This window comes from Crocodylus siamensis, chromosome 7 (genome assembly GCF_052110815.1).
Source record: "Crocodylus siamensis isolate JL-2025a chromosome 7, ASM5211081v1, whole genome shotgun sequence".
Classification (NCBI taxonomy): Eukaryota; Metazoa; Chordata; order Crocodylia; family Crocodylidae; genus Crocodylus; species Crocodylus siamensis.
In genome coordinates this window covers 54280833-54308656 of record NC_143401.1, presented here as the reverse complement: position 1 = coordinate 54308656, position 27824 = coordinate 54280833, and the positions used below count along the sequence as shown (strand labels likewise).

At 41.4% G+C, this 27824-nt stretch overlaps 1 protein-coding gene across 1 annotated transcript in view; it reads right to left on the bottom strand.

Moving 5' to 3' along the window:
- The window catches only part of COL13A1 (collagen type XIII alpha 1 chain), a 119720-nt gene that overhangs the window by 73831 nt on the left and 18065 nt on the right, over positions 1-27824 (bottom strand). The window contains exons 5-15 of the mRNA XM_090058244.1: positions 24058-24093; positions 21805-21831; positions 19426-19452; positions 16828-16854; positions 16696-16722; positions 15528-15554; positions 9835-9900; positions 4522-4638; positions 3989-4030; positions 2894-2920; positions 2143-2178 (exon numbers count right to left, since the gene is read on the bottom strand). Of these exons, the coding sequence (XP_089914370.1) occupies positions 2143-2178; positions 2894-2920; positions 3989-4030; positions 4522-4638; positions 9835-9900; positions 15528-15554; positions 16696-16722; positions 16828-16854; positions 19426-19452; positions 21805-21831; positions 24058-24093 (459 nt within the window). The remainder of the gene's footprint in view (positions 1-2142; positions 2179-2893; positions 2921-3988; positions 4031-4521; positions 4639-9834; positions 9901-15527; positions 15555-16695; positions 16723-16827; positions 16855-19425; positions 19453-21804; positions 21832-24057; positions 24094-27824) is intronic.

The window sequence follows — 27824 nt, the reverse complement described above, 5'->3', positions numbered from 1 at the left end:
GAAGCACAGGGATGCTGATACATGAGGTACTGTGGGCGCTTTAATTAGAGCGGCTCTGGGAGTCGCTCTAATTAAAGCCCTCCCTGAAGCATGTGTATAAATACCCTTAGAGTGTCAAAACATTCTCTTTGTTTTGCCTGAAATGTCCTAGTTTTTCATTTCATTAGTCAAAATGTTGGGTTACTGTTTTTTCAATTCGCAGTTTTTTTCCCCAGGATGTATTACCCTACCATACAGCATTTACCTGCTTTTACTAGGGGCAACCAGCTTGTAGAGCAAAGTATTTACAGTGATGGAGGATTTGGAATGAAGAGAATGGTCACATAGTAGACGGCATCAAAGCTCTTCATTTTGCTCTAATTGAGTTAACAATGTTAATTTGGTGCTTAATGACAAATTCATTCAGAATGCCAAATTACTGGAAAAAATCCATCATCTTGGGAAGTAACGCTCAGTCACTGCTGAGTAAAAATCTTGTAATAGTGACACAAGCATCAGTTTACTTTTGTCTGGTTATTTCATAAACTTAAAAAATATTGCCATGAAAGTACTGTGGACTCCATTTTTGTGTATGTGGTCACTCTTAGGCTGATGTAATGGAAAAAGTCAAAATGGAGGGAGGGTCTCTGAAACTAGTATGCATCCTTTAGGTAATGGTAACACAGAATTTTCTCTGTTATTTCATTGCCCTCTCAGTGGGGAGGGTTTTATCGTTTTATCCTCTGTGCTCATTCAATCCTGGGCTTCCTGCACAGTTCCCTATTTTAGAGCCGCCCCCCCACCATACCCCTTTCATAGCATGAAAGGAATTCAGACTCATGACTTGATAAATCAGTCAGTCAGATGAATTGCCATCCACAAGTAAAGATCCTGGTACAGGCTGGCGTGCCATCTCAGCAACTTCCTCAGCACTCCTGAGTGCCAAGACTCCTCCTGGATGTTATGCATGGCAAGATGGGCACTTAATATGAAAACCGACAGTTTGCTGACTGAGGAGGCAATAAATTGTGTGTGTCTGCAGGAGCAGACTGTGGTCCACAGGGGCTATAATTTTTACTTCCTGACATAAGAAAAACTTCTCGGTTTATGCAGAACTAATTAAAAAGCTCTCAGGTCTTGCCATTTCACCCACAGAGCAACTATAAAGCAATGTATAGATAACCCAGTACATACAACACCCGGCTGCTGGGAATACTCATGCTTCTCCTTCCTCTTCTCAATCCCTCACCCTTCTTTTCAGTCTTTCTTCCCCCTCTGTCTTTCTATTCCCATTTCTCTCTGTCTTTCCTTTTAAGCTCTTTGGGCTTGATTCAGCTCTGCTAGCAAGGGTAAATGCTGAGAAAGCACCTCCCTCCTGTCTCCACCTAAGCGTTCCAGTATCACTGCGCTTGAGGGTGATCTCACCAGCTGGGCCCCAAGGGGATGTGTGCTTTGCAGTGGTGCACTCTGCTCTAGCCAGACTTTGCACTGCTACAGACCCACTGTTCTGGCTCCTGCTTTGTAGCCTATGGCTAAATTAAACCTGCTTCTAATTTGGAGAAGGATCCTCAATTAGGAATGTGAATACCAGAGCTCTTCCAATCTCTTTCAGAGAATGTGTGTATGTGTGCGCATGTGTGTGCCTATGCAAGATACATTTCAGCCAGGAAGATATGGGTCTTTAGGGGACTTTACAGCTTTTCCAGCTCAGCCTCCTCCAGCAGAGACTGTTGCTGGGAAGTCTGTAGGCGTAGTGGCTATTTCGGAATGAAAAGCATCTCCACATCAGACTCACATAGGAGGAATCACCATAAGTAGAGGAACTGTGGCATGGGGAGTTGGGGGGGGAAGTGTTATAGTTCCTCCAGTCCCCGCCTTTCCCAGCAGGAGTCAGTCCTCACAGAAATGCTGGAACAGCTCTGCCTTACTGTGTGGTAAGACTAATTGACTGTGTGCTAGAGGCGATATCTTTTATTAGACCAATTGGTAAATCTAATAAAAGATATTGCCTCTAGCACACTGACTACTTGTACTTTTGGACCAACATGACTACAACCTTTACCCCTGACTGACACTTCTCTGCTGTTATATACCCACAGGGCTCTGATTTGCCTTAATGCATATTTGCTCTGTCTTTCTCAATATTTTGGCTTCCCCTCTTACCTTCCTTCCAGAATAGCCTTGAATTCCTGGGTCTCCCTGCAAAAGTTAAAAGAAGTTAGTGAATCTAAATTGCAAAAGAGGAAGGAAGGAAGGAAGATAAAACTGCCATTTCCCCTGTGGCATTGTAAGAAGAATAAAAGAACAGTGGAGGAAAAGGAAGGGAATTCATTCCTGTTCCAACCAAAAGTATTTAAATCCTTGGGAGCTTTGGAAACAGGGCTCTTAAGTCTTCTTCACAGGGATGAGTTTTACCCTGACTGAATTAAAATGTAACAAGGAAGATGTACTGCAGCCTGTAAACAGAATATTTGGTTTTGCTTTCAAGTTATGTTAACCTAGCATAACTTTTCTTAATCTTAGACCTTTGTGTATTATTGCATGTAAAAGCAAGCCGGAGATTTCTGTAGGTAAAAAAAGAAAAATCCAAAATTACAGACACCTCACATCTTGCCAGTCAGCTTACATGCATCTGGCAGGTAGCAGGAGAAATGTGGCAAAATACACAATATTGTTACTTAAATAATGCCTAGAACAATGGTAAGTGTGCTTGGTGTGATAAGTACCAGCAAAGCCAAACATCATATGACATTTTGTTGAATTGCCTGACAATGAACTCCATGTGGAGACAAACCTTCATTAAAATTCCCACCCTCCACAAACTGTTCATGCCCAGCTAAGTTTAGAGAGTCCATCTTTTTTGCTCATTCCAGTTCTTTGCTTTGCTTTCTACTGATGCTGAAAATTTTCTTACCTTTGGTCCAGGGGGTCCAGGTATGCCCTGCAGGTAAATTAAAAGCATACTGTGAGATAGAGAAAACAAAATGAAATAAAATACAAATATTCAGAGAATTTGGGGGCATTTTTTTTCTATTGGAATATTACTTCCTAATTTGGTTTTAAGAACTTCATCCTCTGAGACTGTCACTTTGCAAAAATTACTTTTGTTGAGTAGATGCACTCTAAAAGTTCCAAGTTTTAATAAATACCAGCTGATCCTCCCACCCAAACCACCTCCCACATACTGTTCCAAACCACTAGGCTTGGTCTCACTAAATTTGTCCTGTTTGTCACAGTTCCAGAATCTGATCTTCTGATTTATTTTTTTAATCTGTTATTAGCAGGGAACCTTGTTCTCAACTCACTGCCTACCTCACTGCAAAGATATTTAAGTCAGGAGTTAGTAGAAGAGTGGTAGTTCATTCCTTACCCACAAAGGTGATCTCAAGGGAATTGAGAGAAAAGGAGAATATTATATGAACTATCTATCTTTTCAGAGCACACTGTGGAGGAACAGAAAGACCTTTTTCTCATAGCAGAATATGTCACTATCAGATTTCAAATGGAGCTTCTCTTTTCTTCATTAGAAAGAAAGATACCTAGGTGGCATGCTACATCTGTAAAAGTGCTCTTCAGGGGCAGTAAGCTAGACTTGTATTGAACCTGGCTTTCTTTGATAAAAGATAGGGTAGATTTGCACCTTATAGGCCATGTCTACCTGAGACACTGACTGCACAGTCATTACTGAGCAGTCATTTAGTACTTGTTTATACAAATACTAAATGACTGCGCAACAATCAGAATTACTGCACAGTAGCGCCGCTGAACAGGAGTACCATTGCGTCATGCTTTCTGCCATGTAATGCCACTGTGCAGTAATCACAGTGACACAGACACGAATGGCTTAACATTTTTGATTATTTAACCATGTCCCTTAAAAATGACACCCAATATTTCATTCAGCTTGAAGCCATGCTCCAGGTCCTCAGGCATCACAGAGTTGGCATTCATCATGCAATATATGCTGCATGTACAAAGGAGACAAGCAGAGCAACTCTACTGTACCCACCTTCCCATCCTTGCCAGGCTTCCCAGGCTCCCCTGCTCTGCCCTGTTGCAAGAAAGAAAGGCACATTAATTAGACTCCTGAGGGCCCCTTATTTAATTGTTTGACTGACTGATCTCAGCCTCCTAGATTTCAAGCTGTCAGGCTGGGAATAGAGCTAACAGAACATCAAAGAGATTTCAAGGGCTTTTTTTAGTTGGGTTTCTGCTGAGAGCAGGATAATTGCACTTGGGGTGTTACTTCCTCCCCATGGCATTCTGCAGTCTGGAAAGGAGGAAATGGCACTTGTGTCACCCTCTCACACATGTGTGTGCAGATAGTGATAGCGGAGGATGTACAACTGCTCCTTTCCTCCCATCCTGCTTGGGAATGCTGTTCCAGCTATACTCTAGTTCACCCTGGGAATCTGCTGGTGATCACTGCCCTGGCTGGGGTCAGTGGTGGAAATAAATGCCAAAGGAAATTGCGCATACTTCAGAGAAAGGGAGAAGTAAATGTTAATTGCTTTTTTGTAAAAAATAAAAATAAAAACTTACAGGTGGCCCACTTGGCCCAGGTTGTCCTGAATGTCCTGCTGGTCCAGCTGGTCCAGTTGGCCCTGGTGGACCAGGTGGCCCTGGCGGGCCCTGGATCCCTGCCTGTCCTTGTTCACCCTGAGGTTCATTAAAACAAGAGTTACCATCAGAGTTAACCTACAGCACAGCGTTAGAGGTGTGTGACATATAGCAAGTCAGCCCAAGAAGGGGAAAGAGAAACGAGTGGTAGTTAGTACCCAGAGAGGTTTCCAAAACTGAGGCAAAGGTCCCCTCATGATGATCTTTCTGGATGGATGATGGCAGCCATCCCCTTATTATGCTATTACATCACATAGCTTCTAATTAGTGCTCCCCATAAAAGGGGCATGAAAACTGGGTTAAATTCTACCATACTGCCAGGTACAACCCAAATACGAATTGGGATCTTTTTTTTTAAGCTTCACAAACTGTAAGCAATTGTATATAACAAAATTTAAAATCCCTTGAACCTTTTTTAATATTTTTCATCAAAGCAATTTACACCTAGTTCTGAACAACACTATATAATGAGACAGGTGAGTGTTATCAGTTTAAAGAGGGATGAACTGAGCCAGGACCACACAGTAACTTACTGATAGATCCATGGAACCTAATTTACATGTGCTTAGGGGTGGGGATGGGGATGGTTAATTAGAGAGGTTTCCAGAGAGCCACTCTAATTAAAATGTCTCACTGTCACAGGTATTAAGCTCCCGTGCATTAAAAAATGGCCACAAGATGTCTTATTTAAACCGCATTCAACAAGGTTTAGATAAAGCACCCCTGCAGCCATTTTAAAATGAGCAGAGGCTTACACATTTCATGGTGAGGCCACGCTGGAGAGTTCTAATAGGCAGCCATTGTACAGCCTATTCATGTGCTGGTTCCTGTTCTAATCATAGCACGTCAGAGCAGGCTTGATTAATTTTCCTATTGTTTAACTACTAGACAACAATCTACTGTTTTGACACAGTTTTGCTCTGTTTTCATAGTATTTTGGGAGTCAGCTAGAATCTCAATCAGGAATGAGATTCTCATGGATTTCATAAGGTAGTCTATTCTGGTGAATAGGCTTGCGAATATTCTTGAAGGTACACAAAGACCTCCAAAAATTTGTTTACTGATCTGAACCAAGCCCTTCACAGGCAGCCTTTCCCTGGTCACCTCACAGATATTCTGGAGCATTCGGAAGAGGCTTGTGCCTCTGTTGTCCCAGGGAACAGGCTCAGATCTGGCTCGTGGCAAGCAGTTAGTGAGTTAAATACTGGACTATAAATGATGAATACAGTACATTCCTAGAGCATTGTGGCACTCATGGTAACTATCCATCTCACTCATTTCTTTTTTACAATTCCTTCTACCTAGATAGATGATTCACAAAGTCCTAATGCCCATGACAAGTTTTCAGTACAAACTCTTTGTGAACATACTGGAAGGCTCAAAATAGAATTAGGGATTTATTTAGAACAAAGACATGGGTTTAAGGCCACATTGCAGGAGAAAAGAAAATTGTCTTGATTGAATTGATACAGCTGACTTGGATAAAATGTTATCCCATTCACATGAGGTCCTGGATATACAAGTGGGTAAACTATGTGTAATATATGTCCCATGCATGTGTTGCCAAAGAGCAATGGGTTTGTCACTATAGGATAATTTGGATATTTAGGGGGAAAGGAGAATGGGAGTTGGGACTGCCTAGTGCTGATGGCCACAGTTCTGATGGAAAGTTAGTTTTGTGAATGATTTTGAGATTTCAGAATTTGTTTTTCTTTCTGTTTTGGAACAAAGATCTCAAATTTCAAAAATTGTTTTTTCATGGCAATCTGAGAGAAAAAATTGTTTTGGAATGATTGAAATGTCCAATAGCACTGAATCATTTTTTAAACTTAAACTTTTATTTTCTATGACGATACAGTATTTTAACAATTTAAAAAGAAAAAATGTTTTCTGAAGTTGTCTTGGCATCATCTGAATATTCCTCCCGCAACAAAATTTTAGTGAAATTGACATGATTTCGTAAAATGTTTCCATTTCAACAGAATGGCATATTGTAATAGAAAATGGTGCCACTGATGCTTTTCCAAGAAGTTTTTGGCTTTGCCTTCAGACCTGCTGATTTCACCCACTGTTGCCTGTTTTCCCCTATATTCTATGCTTTTCCCTCACTTGAAAAATGAGGTGCATCATGCCATACCATTGAAGCATATCCCCACAGAATCTGCTCTGATATTGGAAGAGCTTCAGATCCTGGTCTTTTGTAATCGGGATTGCTCCAAGATTCTGAATGCAGATACAGTGAAGGAGGATATGAGACAGCACATGGATCTAGATAGGCAGAGGCTCCATGCTATGATTCAGTATATAGATGCCTAAATGAGCACCAGAACAGTCATAGACTGGCCCCAGGTGTATGTTTAAGAAGAGACCAAGCTCAGATGATTTGAATAAAACATAGGGATATTTGTACTATTTATGATGATAAATAGACTGAATTAACTGCAAACTTAATTGCTTTTGTCATAAGCCAAAAATAAAAACAAATTCTCAACATGTGGGTCACCCCCACAGGAGACCCAGTCTCCCATGCTTGTTCAGTTAAGAATATCCCATAATTCACCACACCAACAGAATGGTGTAGGAAATGTAATGAACTGTGCCAAGAAAGAGCTTTTTCTTTTTCCTGTTTTTGAAACTAATCCTAGCACATCCTGTGGTCTGCTGAGAAGGATGCAGAAGCCTTCTGGTTTTGCTCTTAAATTTTGTGGTGAATGTGGTACCAATAAATAGAAGAGGCATATGAACTTGGATAGAGTCAGGCAAGAAACAAGCACAAAGCAAATTACCTCAGACTTCTCTGCCACTGCATCTCCTTCCGGACTTAGAGCATTGTAGCATTATATTTTAAATACTTTATGAATATGAAAACAAAACGTTGGTGGCATAGCAATGTTAGAAAATGTTTTAACCCTGCTCAGTGCTTTTGTTTGCTAAACTCTGTCTTTTGGTAGGTAGGGGGCATCCCAGATGCTCAATCTGTTTAAAATGGCCATGGAGAGCCGTATCTAAACCTCATTCAATGAGGTTTAGATAAAGCACCCCTGCAGCAATTTTAAAATGCATAGACAGTGGCTTGTACATGTGACAGCGAGGCCACGCTGGAGCATTCTAATCAGAATGCGAACCAGCACGTATACTGGCAGCCATTATGCAGCCTATTGAGTCTGTCAGGAACAGCCCCCCTTTTTGTAGGACATCTTCTTTTCTGGTGATGTAGTGATACTGAAGGGGTTATTTTGTGTGTAGCAATCCAGCTGCCTGGGTTCACACAAAAGCTGATAGTTGGCAAGCACTGAGTAGGCCACAAGTAGTCTTGAGTCTTAAGACTCCTGCACACAGTGTGCCATCCCTGCGGTGCCATTGCCTTTTGTTTAAGCAGATGCCTCATATAGACAGACTCCTAAGCACCCAGAGCTTCATTACCACATCATTATATTCTTATTAATACTTTTATCCTAGAAAGACCTTCTAGGATTTAACTGGAATGTAACTGGATAGATAAAGTTGGGAATAGGATCTCCTACTTAGCAGATGTCATTTAGTATTTTTAGCCATTAATTGGAGTGATCTGTCAGTTTTGTTAAACACCAATTAGTTGCCTAGATATTCCTCCTGTCTCAATGTTCTCTTCTCTCTCATGAGAGCATTCACTGCTAAATATCACCTCCCCTAGCATCAGTCTCTGCGATGGTGAGAGCTGCCACTTTGCAACATCCTCATACGGTGGCAAACTTTAAGCAGCAGTTGTCTTTCTTTTAGTTCCAATGGTAATTTTGTTTTATATACTGTGGGCTATTTTTGAGGGTGGAGGATGCTTGAAGTGTATTGCTATGATCCTAGAGGTGTGAGTTCCAGACTCATTCTGAAGGCCCCCTCCAGAAACCCAGCTGTAAGTGGGTACCCTATCAATTGGGCTGGGGATTCAAAGCAGTTGGATATGCTGCTAACCAGATCATTTTGTTATAAGCCATTAGCTCCATAAACCAGAACACCTATACCATGCTAGTCTATTGGGCTACTCTCTCATGGAGTGAATCTGATATCAGCCAAATGAATCATACAGGTTTTTAAAGAAGTCTTTGTGTGAATTTAGCATTTGTGGGTGGTGCTGAATTCACAGTCCTGACACATGAAGCCCCCAGAACAGGCATAGAATGCAGTATAGCTTTGCCAGCTTGGCCATTCTATCCTAGCAATGAACTTCAGTTTTCAAAGTTGTCTTTTCAAGCCAATCTTTAGCCTCTCTCTTGAGAATACTAGTCAGAGTGAGGAGGTGGAGCAAGCAATACTACCTATGGGGCTTTTTATTATGTAAACACCTACCCAGTAGACACTGGGCGGAAGCCACTGGGTCATTTGTCAGGAAAAAAACCCAAGTAAGTATGCTAAAGTTCTTAGGCACAAACCAACAGCCTTCCAGTAAAAGAATACAGCAGATACAGGAGAATATCAATGTCTTTTGCCATCCCGCTTTTTGCATTTCATCACTGTGAACCCATTTTAAGTCTTGATACAAATGGCTCAGTAGGGGCAATTGTTAAGAGCTTGTCTACACAGAGAAAATCAGGCAAGTGAATCCAGATAACTAAAAGTGTGCATTTAAAATGGATTAGTTAAACTACATTAAGCCTGTGTATAGGTGCACTCATGCAGAATTCACATGGCCTTAGTTCAATTTAGTTTAATTACCAAATTCATTAGGGCCACTGACTAAGGGCCAACATAATGTTTAAAAAGAGTGAAAAAAGAAGAATTTGGTTCAGTTGAATTAATCCACTGTAAAAGTTCATTTGGATTAATATTCCTGTGTGCCACCATTTATACAAGCCCTAGCAGAGCTGTTTGCCTAATAAGTAAGATCTCTTGCACAAAGTTTCATGGCATTTACACAATTTCAACAAAAAGTTTCTAACCAACTACTGATACTGTTGTATATATAGGACCTGACTCCTTAGGGTAAAAGTCAGTGCCTACCCCTTATGCCACCTCTTTTTTATCACACTTTCAAGAATCAGATGTTCCACATCTTAATTCATTTGCTTTAAAAATCAAGAATTGCTACAATTCTTGTTTGCCACGTGATGGCACCAAATATTTCTTCTACTCCAAAGAGAGCCTTTGGCTCTGCCAGAGTCTTTTTGAAACCCCTCTCTAAGGATGGAAGGAAGGAATGAAGGTGATTAATTTTAATATTCTGAGTAGACTTAAAACAGGTAAGGAGGAGAAAGTGTCTACCTGAAAAGTGCGCCTCTTTATGACCTGGGGTGAAGCCAGTCGCACTGAATTGAGGAGAGGCAACAGCTGAGGAAGAAGTTCGAACCAGAAGATCACAGGGCAAATTCACAAGGCAAAGGAGATCAGTAGGACATCAAGAGCCAGAGAGCAGCCAAGAAAGGAAATGGAAAGAAAGGGGGAGAGGGGTAAAAGAATGTAATGAGAATAAACCACAGTTAAGAGACACTTGTGAAAGGCACATGGAAGGACTGTCATTGGGTACCATTCGGCAAACCTCTGAGCTCTTCTGTGTTTTACTTTAAACATATGATGGAATATCATAAGGTATGGCCTTGAACACAGGTTCTCCTTGAAAGGGCTAGATTTTACTTGCTTTTTTCTGTCACTTATCTGTCTTTCAGACCCAGCCCTTCAATTACATCACATAACTTTTCTGATTTTGATTTATCTTCAGAAATAAAATTCACTGAACACATCTACACATGTACCTACCACGTCTTTGTTACGGCATTGCCATTTAGTACCTCCTTTTGGAAGTAGCACATTGCTACAGTGATATACTGTCACAGGTAGATGTACCCGCTAAGTAATTTCTTGTGTCAGTTCTGTTGCTTGCCTCAGAAAGTCTTTACTGCAACATAACATAAAGATTTTTCCCCAAGTTTCCCTAAGTTCTCTGGTTCTCTCAGTGTCTTATTATTAGAGTTGAACAGTAAGACAAATCAATAATGAATTTTCCACAAATTACAACCACCGATGAATATATGCAATTTTCCTCACCTTCCTTCCCAGCTCCTTGCCTTATTTCAAGATTGTTCTCTTTTGAAAGCCCTAACAAATTTCCCTCACCATTAAATAAGCACATGTAAGACTTCAGGTTGCAACCAGTATGCTACCAGTTTTCTAATTAAGTCTGAATGAGAACTATAACATTTTCCAAGCTGGAGGAGTCACTGCACAATAACAAGGGAGTCCCTTCTAAGAAATGGAAGAATTCATCATCCAAATAAAACTTCAATTTCCTGCCAGGGCCAGCAGTGGTAGGATAAGACCAATTTTTGAACTGATACTTTTTGCATATTAAAACAAAATTCTATTAGGAGATAATCTCACTTGTTCACTTTATATGAAGTGAATCCTTCACTGTTTCACTTTATATGTCTTCAGAAAGACCCTCAGTATTATCATGACCCAACTGTAGAAGACTAGAACTTATCCTTTTTGCTGTCTCTGAGCTTTGGGCAGTGGCATTGCCTCAAGAGTGAAACGAATTGTTCTCTCCTCAGACAGATATGAATTTATTGCCAACATACTGAGCCTATGCATTCCTTATCTCCTTGTCAAATAATAACAATAGTGTGTGATCAATTAGGGGCAGGAATCCTCTCTTTGTCATACGGCTGACCCATACAAATCCAAATCATGTACTAAAGCTTAGGACTTCAATTCATACTCATGCTATATCTAATTTCCACTTCCTAACATGCTCCTGTCTTTCTGAGTGCTTGGTGGGCTGCTTTACGTCCCAAAAAGTTGGCATTCACAGCACAGACACAAAGCTCAGGAATGGTAGGACCCGGTCTGATTGTCTGTCTTGTTTTATATTGGTGTAACTCCACTGAAGCTATTCTTCCTTTACACTGGTGTAAATAGGAGAACCAGGTCCTTCACATGAACACACAAGTGTGTTTGTGTCTTCAATTTTTCCTGCGTGAGCTGTGAACGCAAAGCTGAGAGGTATGCCTGCTGGTCTCCCATGACAGTAACTGTGTACATCCAAGCAGTGCATTTTACTCCCCTGAAAGATGGCTGTTTGGGTTTTAGTGCAAGCTAAGATCCAGTCTTGTTGCAAAATGAAATGTCATCACAATATTACACTGTTATAGAGCTGCCCTCTGGGCAGTTTTTTAAAAAATAACTCTTTGCAGGAAACCAGCAGAGCAAATTTCTACTCAGTGTCACAATTAAAATGAAGTTCACGGATCATATTATGATGCAGTGAACCTCAAAATAAGCAAGAGCTGTTGTACCTAGATTCTCATTAATGTAGTAAAGATCAGTCTACATGGCTCCTGGGACTGAACATCCATGATTTCAGTGCCATGCCTTTCACATGAGACCAGTCAGCTTTACAGCAGCAGTCTGCACTGATGGCCTTCAAGGTTCATAGCATTTTTATCATTATCTTCTCCCATAAGCTAACATAGGGAATCTTGAGTGATTGAGAACACAATCAACCAGGACAGCTTTGACCACAGTGAGTCCCTCCCTTCCAAAAAGCAGGTTTGTATAAAGAAGGAGGTGGAGGACCCAGCAAGAAAGGACTTGGGGTGGACGAAGATCAGAATTTCGTGGCAATCATTGTTATCCCCATAAGGACAATGAAAATGCATATGCCTTGTGTGGAATATGGTGACATCACTTAACATAATGCAGTATCCCGATGGCTGGAAAATGCAGAGATTCTGTCATTTTAATTTCCTTCAGTGCTGTTTACTGAATTGGCATCTCTATTTAGGGTGTTAGGAGCAGATAGTCAGAGAGCATGGTGATACAAGAGGGCTGGCCTTGGGATGCAGTGGAGCACTCTAGGCCTAGTTGCCATTTTAGTGGTTTCTGAGAATACTACTAACCCTAGGCAAAGGGAAAATTTAACATCCCATTGTATTCATTCAGATAATGATTTGGAAAGAACCAAGATAGATTCTGTGGAAGAGCCCTATTGAATTCTTAGTAATATCTGTGTCTGGAAGAAGTATGGTTATAATGTGGTAAAGTGCAGGGAGCTGAGGGAAAGGTTATTAAAAAGGCATGAGGAGAAAAATGGAGTGTAATCTCAGGAGTCTACTTAGCCTTCTAACAAAAGAAGCTTGAGTTTAAAAGGACCTGTGTACAAAGTCAAATATAGGGTCAGCTTTCAGGCTTTGGGTTATTTCCAGCTTCTTCCTCTTGTCTTCAGAACCTCATCCCCAATAACCCAACATGCAATATTGGATCTACATTCTTGTTTCTTTTGCAACAGAACTGGGTCCTGTTAGACCATTAACCACAAACCTTCAGTGTAAGGATCTGATTAGAGCGTAGAGCTGCAAGTGTAGTACTTAGGTATTCCTGAGGGACAGTGAAGACATAGTGACACAGAATGGGGTCAGTTAGATACATCATATCATCAAGAACAAAACAAACTTTACTGGCCCAGCTATTCTCAGGTCAGGTTCCACCTCCAGCCCTACCCTAGCCACTGCAATGCTGTAATCATCTCCAACTACCCATCTGTCCTCAGGATTGGTGCAGTATATGATATAATCTTCCGTGGTCCCTTACTCATAGGAATACAGGTTCTGTTTGCTCATGACTTGTGCAATAGACTAACTTAAAAGAGCCAAGCTGAGTGGAGAGGCAGTCCTGATTTTTAATTTATTAAAAAAAAACCCCAAATGTTCTAATTTTTTAAGATAGTTTGCTACTTCTTGCCTTGTCCATGGCATCCAGTGAAGCTAACAACTCCTCACACTGATGACAATGTCCAGTAAAACAACTAGAAATTTCAGCACAGCTAAAGTTACATAAAACTTTTGAAACTGTATATTTTTCTTAATTTTCACTTCCCTTGTTCTCTGATATTGAGGAAAAGGGGGCTACAAAAACTGGTTGACTGCTCCATTTACCTCGAGAACCTTCAGTCTACCCAAGGACATTCAACCCAGGAGCTAGTCTGGGGACATTTATTATTCTTAAGTCAAAAGCTCTCATTCAGTTTAGGAGCTTTTCAGAAGGTTGAATTGGTGTTCCTTTTGAGACAAAAATTGATGGCTGCTTTTATTGCCAGGCAAGTCAAAGTAGGTTTCCATCACTTAGCTTAGCTGGGGCATTATTGTACTGACCTGCAGTGCCTTCTACTGCTATTAGAGCTTATGTGAAGGCAGCCAACTCTTGGTCACATGGTGATGGTGTTAATTGTGGACCAAAATCCAGCGGTGTCTATAAACAGAGACTATCAAACTGCTGCCACTTGTGACCTAAAATATAAACTGATGTATAAACTCCCTGTAATTTGTAATCAGTTTCTGTATTTCCTAATGTTTTATGGTCCTTGGCCCTGCTTTTCACCTTGAGCAATGAGGACAGTCTGGAGCCAAGGGCTGTAATAGAACTCGGGACACTGCTTAAGTGAACATTGTTGTTAGCTTTTTTTTAACATAACAATGTAATGAGACTGCCTGTTTAAATAAACACAGCTGACCTTCTATTATTGTATCGGGACCGGAACACACAACCTCCCTTCTCCCCCCGCCACCCTAGATGCCACAGACAGGTTTGCTATCTACATGCAGTCTTCGTACCAGAGTCCTGGACCACTCATGGCCCCATTGCCCTCTGGGCCAAGGGCCAAAGCTCTGTTCAACTGTCCAGAGACTCTTCAAAAAATAAACAGAAAGCTTTTAAGCCTGTCTCCCTGTGCACCATGGTTACAAGTTTCAGTCTCCTCATATGATGTCCTTCCAGTGCATTTCCAATGGATTTTCAGAGCTACAGTTGTTTTTAGGTTTGTTTATGCCAGTTAAATTCTTTCTTATAATCCCCTAAACCCCATGATATGCTCCCTCCTCTTTTGATGGTGGTACATGCCGGACAGGGCAGGAGAGGGAAGTAAGAGGGGCGATTTCCTGGCTTTAATAAAATTATTACTGAAATCAACAAAAACACCTTTTTTTTTCAAACAGTGGTGCAGAAACAGCCAGGTGATACATTACAATCATTACTTTATGAATTGTGCCAGTGCTAGGTTTTTAAACATAGACACTGTGGCATTATGTCGTAGGTGGACTATTTCTGCTTGCCCACCCTTAAAAAAGCCTCTACCCTGCCCACAGTAAATTTCTAATCCTATGGACACAGGTTTTTTCAGGTGCACTGCTGTATTTCATTGACTTGATCTTTGTTATCTACACTCCCACAGCCCTTTGTGAGCCAGTTTTTGCCCTCAGGATCTCAGCACTGAAGAGGCCACCAGTACGGCGTTCTCCCCAGCTCTGTGGAGTTCTCCCCAGCTCTGTTCAGTTAGCGCTGCAGAACCACCCTCCCTCCCAAGATCTACAAAAGGCTTCCTGTGTGTTCCAGGGACTAGAATGAATGAGGAGATATACAGAGCAGATGGGCCAGGAAGGAAAAAATAGCTAGAGAAATACTGAGTCAGGGGCACACCATCCTTAGGATATTTGCCTGATGCAAACTAGGTGAACAAGAGTCCAGAGTCCCAGGTCATCCAGCCTTTTTCCCATTGGTCTCCAAATATCCTACCCCTCTGTGGTGATAGGAGCAGAGCTGGTGTGAAAGTACAAGGCCTCTGAGCAAATGGCCCTGGTCTCCTTCAAATCCTAAGGTGCCCCACCAGGTTGGGGGATGAGACCCACAACCCTCAGGAGGCAAACTCAGCCCCCTGCTAAGATGGTAACAATGGGATTTTCAGGAATCAGTACATATCTAGAAGTCTGTCTTAGTCTAAAGGAATGAAAATCCCTCCTAGAAGATTCTATGCAATGTCTTCAAATACAGTGAGTCAGTCAGTAACTTGGTACTTGTGCTGAGCTTCATTAATGAAAAGTTATGTATCACCAACAGAAAAGCCATTCAAGCAGAACAGGATTGATATGCAAGAAGCTATGGGATAGATAATAATAGATACTGCTTACCCTGTGTGGGTACTCAGCACATTGACCCTGCAAAAAAGGAAGACAATTAAAAGAAAGCAGTTTAGATATTGAATGCAGTGAACTAAAATGGACAAAGGAGGGTAGATCCATGAGGTGTAAATGGGCATGGCTACAATGGAGGTTTATATCACCTAAGCATCCAGTCTGTTTCCTGCTAACTTTGCTCCTTTTCCTTCCCACGTTTACTTTAACTAGACAGCCACAGGCGAAGAGGGAATTTAGTTCAGGAAAAGTTAGCTGACAACCAACGACTTAAAATTAGAGGGAAACTAGCAGACAGGATCTCCCTTTGACATATGCCTAAACTATTGTTCTGTAGGATTTTTCAACATGTAATCATTATATTTTCTCAGCAACTGTTGGATTTTTTACAGTTTGGACAAGATTAAAACATAAAAAACCAGGATCCTAAATTCATATTTAGGCCCCTTTTAAAAATTAATCTTGAGTACCCATCACTCAGCACTGTTTAAAATCAAATGATTTATTAAAGTGCTTATGTGTGAATTCAGGAGCTGAAGTTTGGTCTCCTATTTTTTAAAATACTGTTCTTTGTTTCTGGTGTCAGGATCTCTGTCCTGACACAACAGAGAGAAAATAAACAAAAGCTTCCTGAAGTCTCACGTTGCTTCTATTCCATTGCTGCTTTTAACTTCCCTTCAGCTTTTAACATTTACTTGTGCTGCTTCTAATGTGACCATATGGAAAACATTCTATCCTCAGTTAAAATTATGGGCATGGTCATAAAAGGCACTTTGCTGTAGCTCAGGTTTACCCCATATCTGTCTTTTGAATTACATAACTAATCTAATTTCATTCATGCCACTTTAACTGTAGAAACTGCAAAGCTATACTCTGCTGTCAGGCATTATCAGTAACATTTCTAGATGAGCTCTTAGTCCACAACCGTTAGCACTGGTCATAGTTGGGCATGATTTATGAAGCAGAGAGAACCCAGATTGTTTTTCTAAAGTTAAGAGGAGGATCAAGCTAAAAAAAAATCTTGGTCTGCTTTGGGAACTGCCTTAGCGTGCTTTGAAAGTCAAAGTTGAAGATGAAAGAGCATCAAGATGAGACACAGCCACTTCCCTGCCTCTAAGGAGCACCTTTCAAATTTTATTTGAAATCCAGCTCTTTTTAAATTTACCTTCTCTCCTTTTTGTCCTGGAGGTCCCTAGGAAAAAGCAATGATTAAGAAATAAATTAAAGAGTAGTGTGCATGTTAAAGGAAAATATCAGAAAAAGTCTATTTACCTAAGTCATTAAGGACAGTACTTACCGGCTGCCCCTTAGGACCAGCTGCACCCTTTAAAAAAAAATACTGTTTTGAGCAATCGATATAATTGTTATGTACAGAGACAAGACTAATACAAATCTAAGACAGACACTGTAACTTTAAGAAAGTTCTTAGCTAAAAGCCCTCATGGTAGAACGAATCTTTGCGATACATGCCATACAAGAGATGTGAAGATGCAGAAGTGATAGACTTCACTGAAGTTATGTTTCACAGGAGAGTGAGAAATCACTGTGGAGGAGACCCACTTTTATTGTTCCCAAATGTTTTAGGGCAGCCATCCACTTGGCTGGTAGGCTGTTTTTTAACAAGGGTGCATCAGAACTAAAAGCACCATTTGCTACTATAGGTCAAGTTAAGACTGTATAACAGGAGGTATACAGGAGCTCATCTCTTCTGCAGTCCAGGGCCACGCCCAGACGTGCACATATGTGCACATATGTGCATATGGGGCCCAGACGTGCAGTATGTGGTGCTGCAGACCCATCTGTGGTGTCACACGCTGCACATGCAGGCATTCTCTATGCTGCTACCTGGCAACAACACAGGGTGGTTTTTTGACCCCAGGAGATCCTCGGGTCAAAAAAACTCATGCCAAAAAAAAGCAGGGTGGTGCATGATATGGCAGCGTGCACCGCCCAAAACTGGAGCCTGGTCACCTGGAGTCATACTCTAGCTGCTGGCCAGGCTTTCTGCCATGGCTGCAGCCCTGGGAGGCCCCAGCACTCCCGGTAAGGCTGCTGGGGCCAGCACAGTTGCTGGCCCCAGGCTTCCCTACCCCAGCTGGAGTAACCTGCCATGTGCCAGATCATGCATGGCATGAGTGTTTCCTGGGGACAAGTAAAGGTGACACAAGGTGTGGCGCTGCTACTTGTCCCTGGGGAAACAAACTTCAGCACTCATGTGGATGTAGCCTAGAAGGGCACCTTTAACACACAATTACTAATGGATTCCAGTTATGCTCATGGTTTCATTCTCTCTTTTAAAACCTAATTCAGGAGTGCATTGGACATGGACATCGTCCATTCATTTCCACAGGAACTAGGAATACTTAGAGCACTGCAATTTTAGACCTGAACACACTGACTAACAGCCAAAGTCTGTTCTGGAATGCTCATCTAAATCAATGATAGTGGCATGTGATGTCTCAAAGGGCAGCATTTAGTCTGGTGAACGAGGGGGTTCTAAACAAAGAAGCCAGGGGAAATGGCAGGTAGGGATCAGGCCCATTTTAATTTTCTGTGACTAATTTTTTTTTAAGAAAACATAATCAGTACTTCCAAGAAAAATATCTGGCACTTTGGCCATGCACCTTCTGGGTGATGCAATTAGCCTGTTTGGTAATGCAATGCATTAGTCAAATCTATTGAAGCAGAAAGAAGAGAGAGCAAAATAATTTGCAAAATAGTGTTGAATTAATCTCTGGCCTTCATGCTATGTCAAGTAAAAGCCTGTTAGGCCTCTGACCTGTACTATTTTGACAGATTCTAGGGAGGAAAAGGAGTTTAAGACCATCAGATTTTATCTTAAGTAGAGAGGAAACAAAAACACTTTACTTCCTTTAGTGCTTTGCCTTGCATATCAGCATCTAGTTTGCAACTCACTGAAATGAGCAACATTATTGCTGGAATAAGCAGATAGGTAAAATAACAGCAGAGTTAACAAAATAAAGAAAAAAACCCAATGAGAACTGAGTCATCCAAAATTTGGCCAGTTACCCAAATATAGCTGGAGGGGCAATTGGTCTATAGAGATATTACTAATTTCTGACTTGAATAATCATGTGAAAAGTGAACTCTGAACCTTGTGAGCTCTCAAAAGCACAGAGCTAGTCAAAACTCTAGTAAAATTTGAAAAGCTGATGAAAAGAAGGCTACTAACAGTCATGCAGGCTTGCTACATTAGTTTCAAACAGCTATATTTTTGTGATTTCACAGCCCAAATTCTCCAACCATGTCAAAGGCACAACCCTTCACTCAGAACTTCATACAGAATAGGACAGAGTTATTACATAAAACTAAGCCCTTTTGGAGTTACCCAAAAATAAAATAAAGCATTTGAAAAAAAATCTTACTGGGCAAAACATGTGCTTCTTGTTTTGTCACTGCAGTTTTGTGGTGGGGGTTGTGTGGGGAAGAGAGAGTCATTTCAGACAGTCCAAAATTTTCTGGATGGGTTTTTAATGAAACTTGCCATAAACTTTTACCTCTGAGATGAGGCCAAGGATGAAAAATTTCAGTTCCCACAATATATTGTAAGGGCATAATTACTGACTAAAAATGAAGTTTAAGAATTAAAATGACATCCCAGCATAACTACTGAATTGTGATTATGACAGGATAATCCAGGAACCTCTAATGTTAAAATAATAGCTATACCTCCCATGCACTTATAAAAGGACTGAATTAACTAGTACCTAGAATTAGATAGGTACTTAGTGTGTTAGTAGCAATTAGGGCAGTTAACAAGTGTGTCTATATTAAGGACATGCCATTTAAGACAAATCCCATAAACTTCCCCTAATGCAAAACTATTAAACCCAGAATCAACATGCTACCCCTGCCAATATACATATTTTTTTACCATCTCCCCTTTCTGTCCAGGATGGCCCTGAAAGGAAAAAAGAATACATGTCAGGTGCAATCATTTCAGTATCCTGGTGATTCAGGCCTAATCACTCCATGAACGCATCACCTTAATTTGGCTCATCATTCATTTATTTTTGCCTGTTTCTGATGCCAAGGTATATTCTTACAGCTTCAGTCACAGATAATGGAATATTGCTCTTGCCTATTTTGGTGCCAAGCACTTAGATAAAACTTTTCTGATCTGTAGTTTGGATCTGTATGGTGACATGATTATGCCCTCTCAAGAGGATGGCAGAGAAAATCCCTTTACTAGAGAAAAGATCACAGCTGTTTGGCCTGAGTGCAGTGATCTGCAGAGTAGTAGGAGATTCATTAATTATCTCCAGCAGAGTATAAAAAGGGTGTTTCTGTAGCTTAGTTGTAGATGTTTCCAGCAACAGGGGTTGGGGTTTCTAATATCAAGATAGGGGAAGGCTTGGCCAAGGGCTCTGTTTCTCTTTTTGTAACTTGAGTGAGGAAGTTTTGCAGTTCAGACCTTTGTTTGGGATTTTTTTGAAACAGCCCACTCCATATTGCTTGATTCTGTCAGGGTTTAGCCGTATAACGTCTGTGTTTGGAGACTATTTATATTAGTTTCCCTAACTTACACTTTAGCCCATCACAAAAGGGATCTGAGCTCCACACAGGCCTTTAGAACCCTTTATTGACCTCATGTAAAGTCTCCTGGAAAATGGTGGGGGACACTCTTTGTGTCTGAGTAAATTAAGTGATCAAGCCTGCACCAAGATATGAGAAGCTTAGGGAATTCATTCTACTTCTCTTTGCCTTTGAGAACTCATCTGCTTAGTTAGGTTTAAAATGCAACATGAGGGGTATGTGCTAGTTTACAGGTGACCTGACAAAATAGCTGGATAAAAAATATCAGCACTTGTATATGAAAAAGGGATTCACTTCAACTCAGATAAACATATTAGGTTGATGGGCCAAGTCATACCAGTTTCTTTAGACAACAGTGTACAAGGTAGTGGTGTGGATAGCTTTACACTCAACCACTTCTGATACCCAGACCAAAGGTACAGGTAGCAATCTGTAATGCAGCTGACTATGAGCAAGCCTCTTGCTCTGTTTTGGAGCAAAGCTGTTGAATTTGCACCTCCTAGAGCTCTAGCAAAGCATTGTTGCTGCTCTCTCTCATCACCTTTGCCTCAATACTGCCCCTTTCATTATTTAAGCCAACTCCCCAGAAGGATTTGCTGTTTTTCTCATTGTTGGTTAGGAAATAGCATTTAAAGGTCTGGGGGGTTTGGGGAGTGAATTGTCTTGTAGGTATAGATACATGCATTTTAAGGGTTCAAGATGGGCAGGAGGGGTTAATTGCTTTGGAAGAGCCTGGGTTTCACACACACAGTCCCATATAGCCCTGGATGCAGACAGGCTGTCTAGCATGACAAAGCCAATGGATGGTCACAGCCTGAGAATTGAGGGGGGCATGCCATAACACAAGGTCACAGCCTTCAAGGCAGGCAGTTTGTCTTACACAACAAGGACACAGCCTGGGAACCAAGGAAATATAACATGAGATAAGTGACACCAGCTACAAGGCCCCAGAGCAGTGGGGGGAGGGGGGAGCTTGAGTTCCAGGTTTGGGGGAACAGACCAAATTAGGAGATAGTCTGGAAGGCTGTGTGGACGTGTGACCACAACCAACCAGACAGAGCCATGGATGAAGAGTCATCAGGAGTCATTAAGGGGAAAAGAGAATACAAAAGCAGATACTTGAGAGTAACAAAGGGTCCCTCCCTGTCCCTCCTTGATGTCTCTCCTTCTCTTCCTTTGTCTCATCCCTCCTGGTTCCTCCTCCTACTCCTCCCTGAGAGGGGTCCCTATCCCCATTCCCTGGGAAGGGTCCCTAAGGTCACCATGGAAAGACATACCAGCAGCCTGTCTCATGTACCCCTTGAGGGGGGCTGTGGGCCTCGGCATCCCACCTCCAGACTGCTGACACCTAAGAGACAGAGCCTCAGAGTGCAGCCTGCATCCTGACCAGATGTACTTTGACTCCGATGACAGCCCTAGAATTGGTAGACATAGAATTGTTTGTATTGTTGCTTTTTTGTTATCTCTCTGTATCAATAAATTTGCTTATTATTGAATGGAAAGGTTGTGGTCGATCTGAGGGTTGTGCTTGCCTGGAACAAAGGTATAAGAGCTGAGTCATATATCCAGTGCCAACACTCATGTTGTAAACCCTTCTTTAGGTGCACAGACTTCACAAAAATCTTTAAAAAAAGAACACTTTCACTGTGTAGCAGTTCTCCTGTCCAGGTAGTCAACTCAAGGGACATAGGTAGGGAGAAAGAAGTGTTTTACTTACTGGCTTGCCATCCAAACCAATAGGGCCCTGGAAAAAAAAGAGAAAGGTGATGGGAAATCAATTCACTGGGGAGCCCACAGAGAATTAGTTGTGAGGAAGATCATACAGGATGTAAAGAACAGTGAAGGAAGGATGTGATGCAGTTTTATACAATGGACCCCTTTAGACTCAAGGCAGAGGAGACAAGGACAAGAAAGAAATGGAAGACAAAGGAAATAAAATTGCCTGCCACAGTGGAGGGTTCCTGTAGGAGACTCCTTCTCTTGGCCTCTTGCTCTCTGTCTTACTGGGTATACTGGATAGCTAATGTATATCCTCTCTTGCCCCCAGAGGAGTTGCTTGCCTGACTACATGGGGAATATGTAAGAGGCAGGGGAGCAGGAAGGGGGTTGTCAAAATCTTTTCTTGGACCAGCGGTATAGTTGAGGGAGATATTAGACAAGTTTTTGAGCACAAAGCACCTTTCCTCAGGTCATGGCCTTGACATGCTTTGAATGTCCCTCATAGTTCTCCTTAATGGAAAGGTTGGTAAGTATAATGCTGTGTTCAAATGTGTGAAATCCATGGGACTAGCAGGGTTGCTGAGAAGCCAGTGACTGGGACAGGAGTAGGGCAATGGGGGGAGGGCACAAAAATTGGCAAAGAAGGAAAATAATAATGCTTTTTTCAATGTTTTTGGACACCAAAATATCCACGCTGTACTTCTCTACAGCTTCCTGAAAGCATTAACATCTCTTCAGGCTCTTCCTCCACATTGCCCTCCTCCACACTAAACCTCATACTTCAGTCATCAGAAACAGAGCACAGATCTGACTTCATCCAGGTCTCTTGCCATTTAACTTTTTTTTAAATTTAAAAATTGACTACATCTACTGTAATGAAAGGAGTAACTCCACTTTCTCTTTTCCGTAACGCCTCTCTCCCCACCATCACCAAAATGTGGAGAGTAAGCTCCCTAATCTGCTGAAAGCTATCCCTGCTTCCTTGGGTAATCCTGATGGTAGGACTCCTGGCTGTGGCAGGAAGTAGCATTCTACTAGGAAACTGGTTGAATGAATGTTCAAAGAATATAAGTGGTTGGAAAAATATAACGGAAAACAGAGCATTTTGTATTTTTGAAAAAATTTAAACCACTATGTCAGCTAGACAAAAATGAAAAAAAACCTCATTAATTCTAAACAATGAACATTAAAAATAACCTTGAAGCTATAGGTGCCACAAAGCTTTAGAAGACAACCCAGAAGGTCCTGGTGCTTGGAATGGGGTCAGCTTTGTCATATCACTGAGTTTGCTGTCAGGATGCTCAAACCTCAAAAACCACCAAGTACAGAAGAGACTCCCTTCTCTTCTGTGTTTTGCTCTTACCAAAGTGAGGGTGGCTCTCTGGTATTTACTAACTTCCAGAGAAAGTTACAGCACAAAGCTTAGTGGGCTCAATGATGGTAGATTCTTGAGGGGTTTTTTCCATGTCTAAGGTAACCCCCTGAAGATCTGTACAGCTTCATAACCTACCCTTGAATGACAATTTCCAGTCTCCCCATTGGAGCCTGGGCTGACTTGAAGAGGGGTATGAGTGGCAGAAGTAATCTTAGCTTCTCACATCTCCAGAATAAATTAATATATAGTAAATGCAGTGTTTTGAAACAGAGTAGATAGTGAGGGTAGTGTGGCCAGACTGCCTTAACAGGAAGCATGGAACGGACATGGGGATTTTTTCATACTTCCCAGGATTTATTTTTTGTTACCTTGCCCTTTGCAAAGCTGTAAAGTCACAGCTATATCTTTAACTTTACGGTCCTGCTGAAGAAATTCCATCCATGCCTTTATCCTTTCCCCCTCCCCCTGCTGGGACTCTCTGCCTGGTGAGGTCAGTAGCTGTGCTACACTGCACAGAGGTCTGGATGAATCTGAGAGGCTCTCTATTATTGCAGTATCACACTGAAGTCCATTAAGGCTAAAATTTCACTTACTTTGTGTTGATTTTCTTCGTTGTGTGGTATTTTACAACACAGACCTGGCTTAAGCTATGTTATTTTAACATCGGGTTTAAAAAAAATCCTTTAGGGTTTTGAGTATGTGTATGTGTGTGTGTGTTTTCCAGGTAGCATTAAAGAGAAAAGAAAATAATAATGAAACAGGAAAAAACTTTTAAATGACATGTTGGGTCCTTGGTTTAGGATAGAAATGCTGAGAAATAAAGCAGCAGTACTGATGCTAGCTGGCAATACTGTGCATATAAGCAGTTGCACTTACCGGAAATCCAGGAAAACCTCTTGTTCCAGGCTGTCCCTGAGAAGAATAAAACAGAGACAGGGAAGTTTAAATAAATGTGTGAGTAACACAGTGTTTCTGCCCAACAACACTTCATTTTAGGCTTCCTGATTTAATTCCCCACAACCTGCTCTCTCTGCGGTATCACTGCAGTGCTTGGGCTAGTCACCCAAGATTCAAGAGTGTTTTAAAAGAACAAGGCAACTGGGAAAACAGAGAAGTCTCTAATCACCCCTTCATTATTTGCAGGGCTAGGGCAGTGCTGGAAGTAATCTAGTTTGGACTCTCAGCTATTTGTCTGAAGTTTCTGAGTTAATTAAAGGGGTGCCCTTATCTCAAGAACTGGCCCTCAGGAGTGCTTTTAAGAGCTTGAGTTCATGTCCTAGAAATGCATGATGGTAACCTCTTGCTATGTTGTACAAGGTGTTAGCACTGGGTGCTGCACAAAATCCTGCAGATCATTATAGTTTGTATCCTACAGTCACATTCCAGGCTGGGGCCCTAGTGCATTAATTTTGACCACAAAGAATATTTTGGAGCATAAATCTTCAGCAGGACCTAAAGAAAAAAGATATTTTGTATAATATAAACAGGGTATTCTAAATATAAATCCCTCCCTCCTACATCTTTTCCAATAGTTAACTTCTATCTCTCTAATCCAGGACGTAATCCTAACAGATGGCAGCAGTCACTGGCCCAATGGACTATGACATATCTGCTATTACTCATCTTAGGTTCAACAACCTAGGACCAATTAGATAATGAAAGCATTCTGACTACTAATTTTCAGTACACCAAATTCTAGGCCATAGACCTCCTATACATTTTCTTTATTAACAGGACAGCTTAATCCTCATTTAGCTAAATGTGTGTGAAGCTTTGGGGGGAAAAAATCAAGAACTGAATTTCAGCCAGGTCTTGAAATTAGCCCTTTGAGGCTGAAATAACTGGATGAAATAAATTCTATTTTTTACTCCTCTACTATACTGTTGTTGCAGCTTTCCTGAAAGCCATCTTTTGCAAATATCAGTAGGCTTCACCCTCTCTGCTGGGCTAAGTTTTCTTGTCAAATATTGCATGTTTTGAGACTTCTCTGGGTTCTAATCTGGGGAGGGAAATGTGTTTTGGACACTGCTGATTGGTGGGGGGAAGTCCCTGAGCATTTAACATTTGAATACAACTGTTTCCAGGTCACTGCCCTTTGATTCTCTCAGTGAAGAAGCAGCAAAGATTCACTGAAGGGGAGGGTTTTGGGTGCTGGGGATGTATTCAGAGTAGGAAAGAGGGGCCTGGAAAATCAGACAAGATATCTGGTTGGGTTGGGAAAAAGGTGGAGTAAAATATAAGGGAGAGACAATGGTTTTGGTGCTGCACTTCTGAAATCAAATGAATCTCAGCACTCTTAATTCCTCCATCACTATGTTTAACAACACAGATCAGCGCGGCAGCAAGCAATTAGTTGGTAAGGAAACATGCAGCTTTGTAAGACTAGGTCCAAAAGGCTATGGGAAATGGGTAATAGCCTGAGCAAAGCAATGCCTGCCCTCACCTCTTCCTATCCTTGGCTCACCCTGACAGGTGCTGGAGACTGGAAGGAAAACCAGATGGGGGCCATTCTGGCAGTAGAAGGAGCCCCCAACCTTGGGATATTCCACAAAGGCTGCTTCTACCCCTTTGCAGCCCCTTTACACCTCTGGAGTGACATAATGGAGCCTTAGTACAACATAGAATTGGGCCCCCAAATCTTTTCTGCAGACCTCTAGAGAACTCCAGCTACTATAAAATGTCTCAAATTGCAGCAAACAATGGTGTTTTTATTCACAGTGCTAGCGTGACTGAATCATTTGCACTGTTTTTTAAAACTTTGCTAAGTTGAACTTGGTCATAGTTCCTTTGCAGGATACATATAAAACCACCTGGCTCTGTTGGCTGATGACCAGGGGAGAATATGTGTTATAAATTCAAAGATCCGTTCACTGGTGATTTCTGAAAGGGTGAGAATCAAGGGATCCCATTCATAAATCACTGCATTTTGATCCTATTTGGACCACTCCCATGGACAAAGGGTGCTAAGAAAAGAATTGAGGAGGAAATAAGGAAATGGTGCAATTTGGCCTTTGCTACCTTTCTTGTAAACTATAAACTGTTCCTTTTTACTCCTTGGCTAGACACTGAACAATAAAAGGCCAAAACAAAGATCAGCAACTAAAGATTCCAAGAAATGTTATTTTGTCATGTCTTCTTCAACAATTGTTCATATCAAGTATATGGCCCTGAGAGTTGCCAAATCATGGAGAGTGTCTGCTCTTGCCACTCTCAACATAATGCTTCTCTTTGGCCAGAAGGCTTGAAGAGAAATTAAGCAGCTGAAAAGTCTGGATGTGAAAACATTGACCTCCTCTTTCCTGCAAAAGGAAAATCTGGAAACTGTTTGTCATTACAGATCTTCCCAAAGTGGCCTATCTCTCCACTGTTTCTTCATTTCCCTTTGGCATTAGTTGATCCTTCATACTTATCACCAGCTCCCTATGAGCACTGAGATAGTTAGCTGTGTTAATACAAAGTCAGGCAGAAGGCAGGCCTGGGTGGGACCTTAGGGCAAGTCTACATGTTCATTAATGTGGTTTACGTAATGCACATTAAATCTAATACCTCCATTCTGAGGTACTACAAAAAGGTGCATTAGCTTATTTTAGTGCACATCAGTGAAACAGCATGTTTTAATGCACATTAAAATAGGCTAGTACACATTAAAGTGCATGTGTAGGCATGGCCTTAGAAACTATCTTGTTTAGAGGGGCATGAACTTTAATAGGCAGCAAACTACTTTAGCAGATTCTATGAAAGGTTTCTAAGGTGACACTCTGCCCTGCCTTTTATCCAGCTTCCCATGAAATCATATAATCTTTGCAATACACATTGGAGGTAGAGGAGGTGAATTTTAACAATGGTAAACAAACATCCATTTTAAATATAATTTGCCATATAAAGTCTCCTTCCTTTTATGCCTTGCACCTTCTCTAACCATCACTCCCTCCTATAGCAGGACAGCTAATGAAATACAGCAGGAGTGCTCACATTGATGGTTCTCATACTGAGATTGTGCTGGATAGAAACAATGTGCCTTATAGGCAAAGGGCAGTACCTATCTCTGAAGAAACTACAACAATAAAGGGGCTGACAAAAGTGATGTCCAATTACAAGTCTCATGACACCTGCACTACCTTCAGGCTGGTTACTTATTCAAAACTAAGGAACTGAGTTCCCTCTGTGGGTGCTGGCATTGTGTCAATGTGCAGACCCTGCTCTGCAACACCATTTGAAATTCCACTCCTGGATCACAGCACAGCTCTGCCAAAGCACATCAGTTCTGAACAGCAACCTCCTTTCCCCTGTGTCCACTATTCCCCACTATTCTGGAAGACCCTTTTATAGTCTCCAGAAGTGCTTAGGCTGAGCTCTTCCCATTGAAAATTAAAAGTGTGCACTTGAGTTCAAGAGACAGATGTGGCTAACATTTGACTAGACTTGGGACAACTGCTTGTTCTTGGCTAGAAGAATTGTGACAGTAAAATATCTCTGCCAATGTCAGAGAGCAGCTCCAGTTCACAGTCTAATGAAAAATGTGTTCCACTTTATATCGCAGGGCCTCTTTCCCTACTTGACATCCTGTTGTCCTCCTTTACTGTTGCCAGGAGCTACCTATCAGAAACCTTCTGGCTAAAGCACTTTTGCAATTTAGCACAAAC